The following is a 13,870-nucleotide window of genomic DNA, read 5'->3' as shown; positions in this document are numbered from 1 at the left end:
ATCAGCTCCGGAAACCAAACTTGGTTCTGCCAGAACGGTGCTGCTAGAAGCACAGAGGAGCCATTCTCCCTGAGTGCGTCCTTGTTCTTTGTGAAGCCTATTGGACACTGAACGTTGTCTTGAGACGCAAAGAGGTCGACTTCAGCTGTGACAAAGGTGTCCCACAACAGTTGAACTGTCTGAGAGAGGAGAGACCATTCCCCTGGGGGAACGTTGTCCCTGGACAGCTTGTCTGGACCCACATTGTTGGCCTGGCACATGTGCCGCTCTCAGTGAGAGTAGGTTGCACTGAACACATACAAGGAGGCGTTCTGCCAGTTCATGAAGGTTCCGTGATCTCAGACCGCCCTGGCGATTTATGTAGGAAACCACCGACATGTTGTCCGTTCGGACAAGGTGGCCCTTTAGAAGGAGAAGAAAGAACCAAGAGGCGTTCTCAACTGCCTTCATATCTAGACAGTTTATGTGCAAACTCTTTTCTTGGCTTGACCACAGGCCAAAAGTCGGTCTGCCTTGTCTGCCCTGTCTGATACCGGTCGACCGCCTTACAGGGCTCCAGAGCTGTGATACAGTTCTGAGTTACCGTGAGATGTAAACGACCGGATGCCCTTGCTCGACGCCAGCACTGAAAAGGCGCATGCGAAGCAGAAATTATAAAAGGAATAGTTCACTTAGAAATTAATTTTAGATATGTTTTAGCTTACCTCAAGGGCATCCACGATGTAGGTGTCTTTGTTTCCACAGTATTTTCAATTTTGATATATTTAGGTCAAACCGTTCTTGTCTGTCAGTCATATAATGGAGGTCTATGGGGTCCAACTCAAAGAGCATGCACAGAGAAGGCCAAATTAAACATGATTTAATGACCCGTAAATGTAAGTACACATTGATGGCCTAAGACACGAAACGAGTGGTTTGTGTGAGAAAACAAATTTTCATTTGGACTTCTCTATGTATGCTCTTTGAGGTGGACCCCATAGACCTGCATCATATGACTGACAGACAAGAACGGTTTGACCTAAATATATCAAAATTTAAAATAATGTGGAAACAAAGACACCTACATCTTGAATGCCCTCGAGGTAAGCTAAAACATATCAAAAATTAATTTCAAAGTGAACTATCCCTTTAAGTTGTGAATGGAATGTGTGTTTGGCATGTTTTTTGATAAAAAAAATTGCACACTTCACTTCCAATTGTCATGGTAAGGACATCATTATTGTTTTTTAGTCTTGAAACCAACTTTATTGGACTCCTTGACCACAAAAATGTAGGCCTACACGTTGATAACAAATTTGTCATTATAGCTATAACAGAAGCAAAGATATGGGCCTCTCAAGTATGGTTGGCGGCCATTTTTAAAAAATGTGCGTATATAAGAAACAAAATGTGATCTCACTTGTGTCTTAGATAAATTTATTTCTATGGCCCTAAGGTACTTCCATACCAAAGGGGACCTTTGCATCATGACTTGAAGTCAAAAGTCGCTTAACCTCTCTACTAAACACCCCAAAACGTCCTGCCTCCAGCACAACACAGACTCCAACACAAACTCCACGTAAATATAAAAAACAAAAAAAAAGTTTTATCTGCTGAAGCTCGTCAGGCAAAACGTGAATCTGATCGACTCCAGACGAAAACGCGGATCAACACAGTAAACTCTAGTGAAATAGCAAGGTAAACTATATGAAAAATGACATGAATACAAAAGAATGTTCCAGGATAACAAAAAGTTAGTGCTTTAGGATGTAACTTATTTTATGTACTAGATCTACTGTCTAACTTCACTCATCCACTTCTATCGTATTGTTTATACACATTTTTCCAGACACGTTCAGTACAGTAATGTTAATTCCTACGATCTTACTGTTACACTGAAACTGTTCAGGTTAGTTCACCAACCGTTTTCGTTATCATATTATACATTCACCTATGTTGACATTACTGATTGTGAAAGATACACGAATAGTTAGAGAAATGGCTTATGCTATAAAAAAATCACATGTCGGCTAAATGCAGTTTATTGTAACATTATCATGGTACGAGCACAGAGCATTAGTTCAACGTCAAGCTGATAAAAGTAGACTATTATTGTAACAGCAGTGGGAGTTTACAGTAGTTTCCAGCATGGTGTGTGATGATTTCGCCGTTGCGTTGAAATCCTTTGTGTGGCCAGTAGTGAATGCTCGCTCTTGAGATAAAGCATGCACACGAGCACGAGCGCTCTTGTTGCATTCTGAAACATCACTGCTAGAGGCCGCTAAAAATCGCATAGAGCACCTTTAACTAAATCTCTTAATTCTCAATAAATACATTTGTACATGTATGAAGTAAATAATGTTACACTGGTTTGTAAACTGTTTTCACACTCCGTGTTGCTGGAAGTCAGTTGTAGTTCTTTTTTATCTTTTTTCTGTTCGTGTTTTTCTGTCTTTCAGTGATTCTGCTTATCAGGTGTTTATCGTTTTCTCAATTCACTCAGTCAAGTGGATTATATTAGTGAACTAATGTAGGGAATAGTGAATGAGGGTATATGGTATGATTGTAAACACAGCCTGTCGACTTTGAGTGCTGTTAATTCGCAGTATATCCCTGTAGGCCAAGATGGGCAGTATTTGAATTACAAAATACTCAAAAGTAATTAAATACGTATTTCAAATACATGTAATTTGTCATTTGTAGTTAAATTCTTTGGGGGACTGGGTGATAGGGCTGGGCGATATACCGCATGACATTGTTATGCTCATCTCGTCAGTAAAGCCGGTTCCTTGATTAGTAGTAAATCACCTTCATCTGCTTTCAGATGGAAGACATGATGCAGAAACGAGTGTTAAATTAACATTCAAGAGTGTTAAAGTTAATGAGATGATTAAGTGAATAATTTAGTGATGATTGAGCATTATTGAAGACACCCGATGTTAACAAGCAGAAATACTGAAGGAGAAAATCACAAATTGTAAGCTCTTCACCCTTATACTTTCACTTTAAAATATGTTTGTCTGCTGTTATTGATTTATAACAGTCGAATGAACAAAGAAAAGTTAGATCTGATAGTGTTGATTATGTTGTGGCATAATCTGTGATCTGAAAAATGACACTTAATGAGATAGTTTAGTTTAACTCATTAGCAATAGCTTTGTGATTTTACAGGATATGATTATCATTATTTTTCTTATAATAATAAAAAAATTGAATAAACATTTGTCTGATTTGTCTTCAAATACATTTATTTAGAAACACAGACGTCAATAATCAGCCTGTGAATCTCAACAAAGGTGACAATAATAATCCTTGTTGCAGTGGCTGCCACCAATCACAACTCATTAATGGCTCCCATCATGCATTGCAGTATGAATAAATTATGATCTGAATTGTCTATGTAATTTACTTTTCCTAATTTAATATTCTGCTTGTCACCATTGTTGAGATGCATTGACTGAATCTTGATGTCTGTGTGTGCCTAAAAGAAAGATTTGAAAAAAAAAACTTTTAAGAAATCCTTTATATTATAAAACTCCAGATATTTATGCAGAATCTCAGTTATACTGTAACCAACGACTTAAATCACAAACAAAAAATTCTAATGATGATTGTCATAATATAACCAACTCCATTAGATGACTTTTTTTCTTTGTTCATCTGGCAGTTATAACTTACATACAACAGTCAAACAAAATCTAAAGTTAATAATGTAAGGGTCAATAGCCCAACTAAAGCAAACACTGATCTCCATAACGGTGGCTTTCCATTTGTGATTTCTCCTTCAGTGATTCTGCTTGTTAACATCAGGTGTCTTCAATATAGTTCAATTTAGCATCAGCATAGCATCACTCAATTTTTCACTTAATTATCTCATTAACTTTAACACTGCTTTCATTTAACACTCAGCTCAGAGTTTGATTGGATGGCTTAAAATGACTTCCATGATGTTGGAGTTACATGAACAAATTATGTTTGTTTAACGAAACCAAGTTATGTGAAACCGTTGGAACCTGTTTACAAAAAAAAGTTAAGTAAAGCCAACACATAATTTTTTAAGCAAAGCCAACACATCATTTTTTTAAGCAAACACTGATCACCATAATGGTGACTTAAAATGTGATTTTCTCCAATAGTGATTCTGCTTGTTAACATCAGGTGTCTTCAACAATAGTCAATCATCACTCAATTAATAACATAATTATCGAATTAATTTTAACACTCTTCAGTGTTCATTTAACACTCATATTTGAACACTTTAAGGGGGGGGGGTGACTGTTTTTTTTCTTTGCATGAAATGTGTTTATGGGGTGCAATATAACATGTATTCATGGGTTTTCTTTTTTAAAAAGACTTTATTTTTCATAAACTTCACCTTTATTGTCAGCCACGCTCTCCTCTGTCCTCGAACGAGCGGTCGACTTCTTGATTCTATGAAACCACTCCCTCAGAAACAGGCAGTGGGCTCAGATTGGTTAGTTTGGGCCGGTGTGTTGTGATTGGCTAAAATGTTGCTCACGTTGTCCGGAAGGTTAACGCCCATTACTTTTACGGGCGAAACATGCATGTGCTCCGAACGGTTATTGTAGGAAGTGAAATGTAAGGGTTATGTTCTATGACTATGAATGGAGCCCCGCGAGTTAGAGCGCGGGAGGAAACAGTTGTAGTGGGGTTCAGAGAGAGGAACAGACAAGATGCACTATGTAATCGGCTGCGGCCATTTCACGATGTTGTGATGTTCAATAAACAAGTGTTGTAGTCACCCAGCTCTTTGTCAGTGCCCTCCTAATTGTGGTGATAACAGAGCGAGGCCAAGAACTAACGGAACAGCGCTGGGTAAGAACTATAAGCAGAGGATAACTCATTATTATGGAACATTGTATAATCTTTTATCTCAACAACTTTCCCAAAACATCCTCAAAATGTCACAGTTAAAACGTTATATCTTAGTTTACATTTAACCTTATAGAAACATTGTTTGAAATGAGAAAACATCCTTAAAACATTCTTTGAACATTTCTTTAAAAAATTAACCAAATAGGGAATGTTAGCCAATGTTCTGAGAACGTTCCCTACTAGCTTCTCTTTCATTCAGTGTCTGATATTTTAAAACCTGACCTCAGATTGACCTAAAAATATTCTTTTAATTTCTAAAAAACAGAAGCAGCACAAACAAAGCTTTTTACAGCCCAAACGGAGCTCAAAAGATTTAATATATTTTGGCCAACTTCACTCAGGTAAAAGACCTGACAAATAATTTTATACCTTTCTACAATTCCAAAGTCTGGAGTCCAAAACCTATCTTTTGGGGCTGCTAGTGTCTCTATTCCACAAAAGTCATCTGGATGCCAGTCCATATTCTCATTTGGCCAAAACTGGAAGAATATAAAGTTCAAATTTATTCAAATGATGAGATTATTATGCTTTTTTATAAGTGCTTGATATTTTCATGATAATCATTTAAAACCTTGTGAAATAAGAAGGACATTTGGCTTTGAAAACACTTACACTCATCATTTTGACCTGTGTCGAGAAGCTCTGGTCTTTTTCATTCTGTAGATAAAAAAGGTGTTGAGTGATGCTACACCTGCTGGACATTCGTAATGAACCAAATGAGAAGAAAAATCATGCTGGACTCATACCACATCTATGATGGAGGTCACATACAGGAACACAAAAACATAGGTAACAGGGCCCCAGGAAAAAGGCCGCATGCGGGTCGTCTGGACGTTCATATCCAAGCCGAGATGCTCAAAAAGTGCCTTATAAGCTGTAACATGTTCTTCATCACTGCAATTTTCAGCAGCAGAAACCCACACTGTGCAAATGAGACTTTCTGTTACATACCAGAATACTTTCACCAAGAAACGGTGGCTATTGTTACGTAAGGGTTAATGCCCGACGAGGTGTCCATTGTTAGGTTTTAATGGACGACGGCGAGGTGTAAACCGGCCGACGCGCAGCGGAGCGCAGCTTTGCCTCCGCCGAAGTCCATTAAAACCTGACAATGGACACCTCGGAGGGCATTAACCCGCTTATACCATGGTCACTTGACAAATAAAACATTTTTAAAACATTAGTTTATATTTTAATTAGGCTAAATCTAGTTTTTACAAATAATAACTTGACTGACTGTTTATCTAGCAACCGGAGATATTTATAGTCCGCTTAGCTCGTATCCCTTCAGGTTCACAAATACATTTTTTTTTCATGAAACACAAAGGTAGGCATAGTTTTTTTTTATTACACATAAAACAATTACTCAAACAACAATAAAACAACAATTAGCTCTGAGCTCCAGCGATTTGCGCTTAACGTTATAGAGGGCAATAAATTAATCAGATCAAAGAGAGGGTCATTTGCCTCAGGCTCCTTAGGCTTGAAACGCTGTAACGTTCAGCCTTCTCCTGCCTTGGTTGTCTGGACAGCTGCGTAAAACTCCCGCAGGGTCTCATTCAGGGGTGCGTTTCCCGAAAGCATCGTTATCCAACTATGGTCGCAAGTTACGTCGTTGCCAATAGAGTTCAATGGAGCAGAGCAGCAGCGGTGTAATTTTCTCCGTTGTTGTATTAGGCTATAATATCTAACGTTAGATGATAGAGCATGTGACTGCCTGTTGCTATGGTTACTCACAGCCGTTGTAGGCAGCGCATTTATTTATTAATTTCGAATGGTAAACAGGCAGTTTCACCAGAACTACTTTACTAGGTGAGGTGTCCAATCAGAATCGAGTATTCACCCAGACCATGGTATAAATGCAATTAAGCTCTGTCTAGGCTCTGTTCCATAGGCTGCGGTTTGTGTTGAGCCATTTATTAGTCTGGCTGTTTGACAAAAAGAGATTCAATGTAGTTGCAATAATCTCTGTAATAATGACTATTGTATCAGATGAGTATTATTTTGTTTTGCGGAGCTGAGTAAGAACTGATGACGGCACGGCTTGATCTTTGGTTGACCAATCAGCAGAAAGGGGAGTTTTATTCCCACCCATATAGAGCTCAAATATTCATACTGTTTATCGAATTTTTTTATTAAAATATATGTTAAAATAAAAATAGTTTAGAAAATCGCAAATGTAAATTATATTATTGAATTTGAATTAGCAATAGCATTTTGTTACAAATATTGTAAATTTGGTATGGAAAATATACATTTAAATACAGAAATACATTGGGATTTGAAATTTTGAATTGCCATTTTGCATATTATATTTCAAATTAAATATTCCTATCCATAAGCTCCTGATCAGTCCTAAGTATCAAATTACATTCAAAATCAGCCTTAAAGTCCCTGGCTTGATCTTTGTTGATTTCACCATAGGTATGCAAAATTGATTTTAATGGGCCAATATTCGTAAATATTTACACTTGAGATATTCATATACAGCAAAATCCCCAGTGTTAAATTAATACTTCTGGTGTACATATAGGACCAACTACAGGGTGTTACAAATGAACACTGAAGCAGACTTCAAGCCATTACACATTATTGCACTTTATGTCTATCATACATCCACACACAGTCTTATTTAGATTTACAGAAGTTTAGATGATGATGTTTTAAGGAATATTTTATTTCATGTCACCATTATGGTGATCAGTGTTTGATATAGTTGGACTCTTGACCCTTTATTTGTAACATTATTTTTTTTCTGACTACTCCAACTCTGTGTTCATAAAGCACATTTGTTGTGGCAAGACAAAATGTGACCTGGGCTGCATTTTCCAAAAGAATTGTGAGCCCTAATTGATTCAACAGACCATTTATTGCTATTATTCTATTATCAAGTTAGGCTTAAGATGCTTTTGAGAAAGGAAGCCCAGGTAATGTTTAGATCAAATCCTACAATCCTGTAGTGACCTGATAAATTGAACTAGTAGTATTAACTGATTATACAAATGTTTTATTTATATTCTTTACATTAGCCAATTGCAGTAACCCTTTAATATTGTGAATGATTTAAAATCATACACGGACATCAATAATCTACATATGAATCTCAACAATGGTGACAATCACACAAATGCTTCATGTTGCAGTGCATGATGGGAGCCACTAATCAAAACGCATCCATGGCTCACATAATGCATTACAGCATGAATATAATGCAGCTGAATTGTCCTGTAATTTTCATTGTTTTTCCTGTTTGCTTTTATTTTGCTATTGTTTTGTAAGGACTTTTTTTAGCTTGTTTTGTGATGTTCAGAGTTGATCTGTTTGTCACTTGTTTGTTTATTGTCACCATTGTTGATATTCATATGCTTTGTGTCAAAACGCAATAGCTTATGTGCATAAACTATGAGAAATGCATTTCTGCACTACTGGAGGATTCAGTTTCAGGACCCTAGTTTTCTGTTTCAGCGCTACTTACTGTACTGGATCACCAAGAACTTTCATTTAACCCCATTTTGTGGAAAAGATCACAGACGGTGCCAGATTATTGTTGTTCGACATTCATCATTCATCAAAACAACACATTTGTACTTATTTCATCTGGACAAACTTAGACAGATGTAAGACTCCAGCTTCAATAGTTGACAACTGTTTATAAAACAAATTGGTTTGCAGAGACATTCATTTCTTAATTTATGACAGGAGAGCAAAATTAATTATTGATCTGTAAAGTTTGTTATTTTGAATAGAAATCATCATTCATAAAGCAGTCACTCACGTCTTCTCCGGTTTATTTGTGTTTACATACATGCAATATACACCACCCGCCCGCATCAGTAATGATCTTAGCGCTCTCTCATTCGCTATACAGCTTTCAATCATCTCACGTGGTTCAACTTGACAATAAATCCTGCCTTTCCGCATGACGCGCTCCTGTGCATAGATATCCATAATAATGGCCCCTGTGTATCTGCTGTGTACACTTTCTCAGTCTGGCCTCCATGAAAACAAAGCTAAGACACATCTCTGCACCTGAAACAAACTAATAAATGCACGGTTTCGAGTATATGTGGTTTGTGTGTGATTTTGGATATTTTCATATGAATAAATAATGTTTACAGTATCGCTAAGCAAGGTGTAGCCATTAGCTGCATATAAAATGGTAAATATAATGTATTTCAAAATCTTTTTTTGACTTTAAGTCTGTGACAAAAATATGATACAAATACTCGATTGTGGTTTAAAGTGAGCTTTAAGTAAAAGTGTCAAATTAATATTTAAATTGTGTCATGTAGCTTGATGCTACTTGCTCTAATCCACCTGCTGCTGCAGGATCTTTTCTAGTCCATTATCGTATTTATTAAAATAGATATTTTTTTTTTAATTCTAACAAGACTTAAGATAATAGGTGAATCTTGATACTATGTACAAACTAAACCACCTGGATACTAGAACTGTGGTCCTCAAACCTCATCCAGTAGGTGGCGCTGTCATGAAAAAAAAATAGCTCTGAAACTGCAGCCAAACATACTACGGTTGTGCAGGAACACACTACTGCAAAGTATTTTCAAAATTGTGCATAATGTTCAATATGCATTGCATTTTGCACTTAATTATTTCATTACCTTCAACACTGCTTCAGTGTTGTTTTTTAACACCCTGTAGTTGGACTTATGTACACCAGGAGTGTTAATTTAACACTGGGGATTTGCTGTGAGCGATGATGCATGTCCAGTTTGAAAGTGATTGAAATTTCAATCTTATTTTATTCTCAATTAAATCAATGTAATTTCCAATAGTTCAAAATAATATCCTTAGAAATGTGATATGTAAGTTAACTAAGAAATGTGAAACAGACACCTATATTTGTGGGTTTTTTTTGGGTTTTTTTATAGATTTGTAATGTTGGGCTGTATTATATGTCATATTTATTTATTTTTTTTCAATCATTTTTGGCCAAAAATGTAGGTTAATTTAGGATTAAATTAGGATTAACACTCATACGGGTTTAAAAAAAAAAGCGCAAAGCACATACCTTCTATCACTATAAGGGTTAAAACGGCATATAATTAATCACTAATAACTGGTTATTGCATTGAATTAATAACATTTGTTGCATTTTAAACAATTCAGATTTCTCTTGGTGTAGTAAAGTTTACTTGAACTTCAATCTTTCCAAAATAAAATGTGTTAAAAACATTCAAAAGTTGAGTGCACACATATTGTGTTGTTATGAAAATAATACATTAACTACTATCAACTTGTAAAGTCTTTTCAATTAGAAATTTGATTGTTTTTAAAAATGTACTTACAGACTGAGGTAGCAGCGAACATTAGGCAGTGTATGTACATGTTCAATATCCCAAGTGCCTCAAATGCTTCTGCTAAAGGATAATGCTTCACTTTTGAGCAGAGATTGGCCATTTGGTCATATTTAAGCACTGTGAGAAACATGCACAACCTCCCAAATATTGTACAAATGTATAATTTACTGTAGAGAATCAATAAGGTTGACATGACATCTGGGGACTCACATCACAGAAACGAAATACAATGCCTTAAACTTATAAAAAGTCAAATATTTGTCTAAATTAAACAATCATCTTTGGAGCATTTCTACATGTAACATGAGATGACACTCCTGCAGGGAGAGAAAGGCTACCACTCACAGATGACCAAATTACCAAAACTATTATGTGTATATGTGTGTATATGTTGTGTATTCATATTGCTACAGGGCAACAGACCTGTCAGTTTAATATAATACAGGGGGTTTCAAAGTCAAAGCTCCTTCTGAAATTACACAACACTGTAAAATCTAACATTGTTCTTACTAAGAATTTTTTGTTAACTTTACTTAAAGTCCAATAATTTGTTGAACTTACTTAAAATTTCTTAGTAATCTGTACTGTTTGCATGCTATGCTTTCATTACTCAGAAAAACCTTGTAAACATTACTTGACTGGTTTGAGTACCATCTTGCCCAAAAAAAACCAACAAAAAAACAGGCGGGGCAAATGGTTTATGAGGCGGGGCAATTCTTAATAGACTTTTCACTAATTTCTTCCACTTCTGCAGTCATCATTCTTCTTATTTGCATTCGCTCATTTTCCAGTCATCTTGAGTGTTATTGTCAATACACCTAAATATTTTTGGGAGAACATCAAAATTCTTTAGTTGACTTGTTGATTTCCCTTTTCTCACCATTATTGTGATTGATGTTCCCTTTGGTTGGGCACTTGGAACTTAATTTATATTATTGTAATTCTCTTCCAATTGATTGCAGTGATGCAACATGATGGCAACACTAAAGCATTCAATCATTTATACTAAATCTAATATCATAATATCATCTCTACAAAATCTATATACTATTATTAAAGACAAAACAGTCACATACGGCAATCATTGAGATCCAAATGATCCAGTAGAAATGTGTCTTCACTAAAAGTACCCAGCTAACAGAATTTTCTTTGTAAGAACGTTCTCTAAACATTCAGTGTTGGTTCTGGGAACGTGAAAAATGTCCAGTTTTCTTGACGTTAGAGGAACGTGTTTTAAAAGGTCTAATGTTCCTCAAACTTTAATTAAACGTAATTTTCGATAAAAAATTCAACATGATAGTGAAGTTGATTTCTAACATTCCAAGAACATAAAAATGTCCAGTTTCCTGAATGTTACTACACAGCAAAAACTCAAGAGTGATAAAGACTCAAGAGTGTTAAAGTGTTAAAATTTGAGTGTTAAATAAACACTGAAGAGTGTTAATGTTAATGTGTTATTTAAGTTATTGATTGAGTGATGACTGAGCATTATTGAAGACACCTGATGATAACAAGCAGAATCACTGAAGAAGAAAACTCAAATTTTGGAGATCAGTGTTTGGTTTAGTTGGGCAGTTGACCTTTACATATTTAACTTTAGAGTTTGTTTGGCTGCTGTACATGAGTTATGACAGCCAGATGAACAAAAAGAAAAAGTGATCTCATGGTGTTGGTTATGTTATAACATAATCATTATTTCACAATCATATGACCTGAATCACTGAATTTAAGTAGTATTAATCTCAGATTAGAATGTATATTGGTCATTATTGAATCAAAGTGATTTAATAGCATAAAATCCCAATTTTTCAATGTAATCCAAAAGATTTCTTTAAAATTGTTCTGATCAAAAGTAATTAAAAATGGAATTGTTTTGGACACACAGATATCAATAATCAGCCTGTGATTCTCAACAATGGTGATAATTATAAAGCATGTTGCAGTGCATTCTGGTTGCCACCAATCAAAACTCATTCATAGCTCCCATCATACATTGCGGTATGAATAAATTATGATCTAAATTGTCTTATGAATCTCCTTTTCCTAATCGAATATTCTTTTTGTCACCATTGTGGAGATTCATACATTGAATCTATATGTCTGTGTGCCTGAAAGAAAGATTTTTTTTAATCAGAACAACATTTAAGAAATCATTAAGATTATATTGAGCAACCTGGAACTTATATGGTTAAATAACTTTGATTCTGAAATGACCAATACACATTCTAATCTGAGATTAGTACTACTTAAATTCAGTGATTCAGGTCATATGATTGTGAAATAATGATTATGTTATAACATAACCAACACCATCAGATCACCTTTTCACTTTGTTCATCTGGCTGTTACAACTCATACGGCAGCCAAACAAAATCTAAAGTTAAACATACGATTTTGGGTGGGGGACTGTAGATGCAGGTCTCCGGGTCTGCAGCTTCATACTAATCTTATTTATTCACACAGACTTCAATAATCAGCCTGTGAATCTCAACAATGGCGACAATTATAAAGTATGTTGCACTACATTCTGGTGTGTATCTCAGTGATTAGGCTCTACATGAGGTCAGTGATTCAGGTCAAATGATGATTATGTCAAAACACAACCAACACCTTCAGATCACCTTTTCTCTTTGTTCATCTTGTTATAATTCAGCTACAGCAGCCAAACAAAACATATTGATTAATACATTTTAAGGGTCAAGAGCCCAACTAAAGCAAACACTGATCAACATAATGATGACTCAACATTTGTTTTCTCCTTTGGTGATTCTGCTCGTTAACATCAGGTGTCTTCAATAATGCTCAATCATAACTCAATCACATAATTATTATAACACGCTTCTGTGTTCAACACTCATATTTTAACACTCTTGAGTCTGGAAGCAAATAACGTTTTTGCTGTATAACATTATACTAAAAGAACGTTTGTTCATAACAGAGAACTTGCCAGAATGTTGGTCAAAGTTACACTTTGAGTCTAAAAAATGTTTTAGATGATTAAACTCTCTCTGTCTCTATATTTTTCCATCAGAATGTCTTCATCTGACCGATGTTTGGATATTTTTCTGTTCATCACGGTGTCAGAGTTTCACCAAAGCTGCCCAGGGCGTCTCTGCATTTGTGTTTGAACAGACAAAATACCTTGAAATTTGAGAATATCAGTTGAATTCAATTTATTTCCTCCCATTGTCTGTTTTTTTCCTCTGAACTTGCTGTGAACAACAAACCTTTTGTCATTTACCTTGGAAGGATTATATATTTATTTCTTTAGAATATTTACCAGACCAGGGGCCGTATTCACAAAGAATTTTATCTTACAACTAGGAGTACTCCTAAATCGCACTAAAATATTTTAGCTAGGAGTTTTCTCTTAAAAGTTATTCACAACGCCTTTCAGACCTACTCTTAGTAAGGAAAAATGACAAATCCTAAACTAAGAGTGAGTCTTTGTTGCTATGGATGACGTCAATTTTCATGCACGAGCTTCCTCGCAATGATCACGGTGATTGGTTGTTAGATGACAGGGCCATCATGCGGAACATAACACAGAGGCAACAAATCATGGAATTACGAGATCTAAATATGTCTGTGTCCTACACAAAATAATAATAAGAAAAAAAAGTAATGTCGTCGAAATGCATAGGCTAAATAATGACATGTTTGTGCAGGCCACA

General features: G+C 35.6%; 1 protein-coding gene across 1 annotated transcript in view; it reads right to left on the bottom strand.

Moving 5' to 3' along the window:
• LOC120462985 (5-hydroxytryptamine receptor 3A) overlaps positions 1–5,974 on the bottom strand; it is a 53,878-nt gene extending 47,904 nt beyond the window's left edge. The window contains exons 1-4 of the mRNA XM_089128051.1: positions 5,929–5,974; positions 5,622–5,797; positions 5,488–5,532; positions 5,245–5,354 (exon numbers count right to left, since the gene is read on the bottom strand). Of these exons, the coding sequence (XP_088984177.1) occupies positions 5,245–5,354; positions 5,488–5,532; positions 5,622–5,797; positions 5,929–5,974 (377 nt within the window). The remainder of the gene's footprint in view (positions 1–5,244; positions 5,355–5,487; positions 5,533–5,621; positions 5,798–5,928) is intronic.
• Between the last annotated feature and the right edge of the window lie 7,896 nt (positions 5,975–13,870).

This window comes from Pimephales promelas, chromosome 3, assembly GCF_988280905.1.
Source record: "Pimephales promelas chromosome 3, fPimPro1.hap1.1, whole genome shotgun sequence".
In the NCBI taxonomy this organism is placed as follows: Eukaryota; Metazoa; Chordata; class Actinopteri; order Cypriniformes; family Leuciscidae; genus Pimephales; species Pimephales promelas.
The sequence above is the reverse complement of the archived record's forward strand: the minus strand, read 5'-3'. Positions and strand labels throughout refer to the sequence as shown.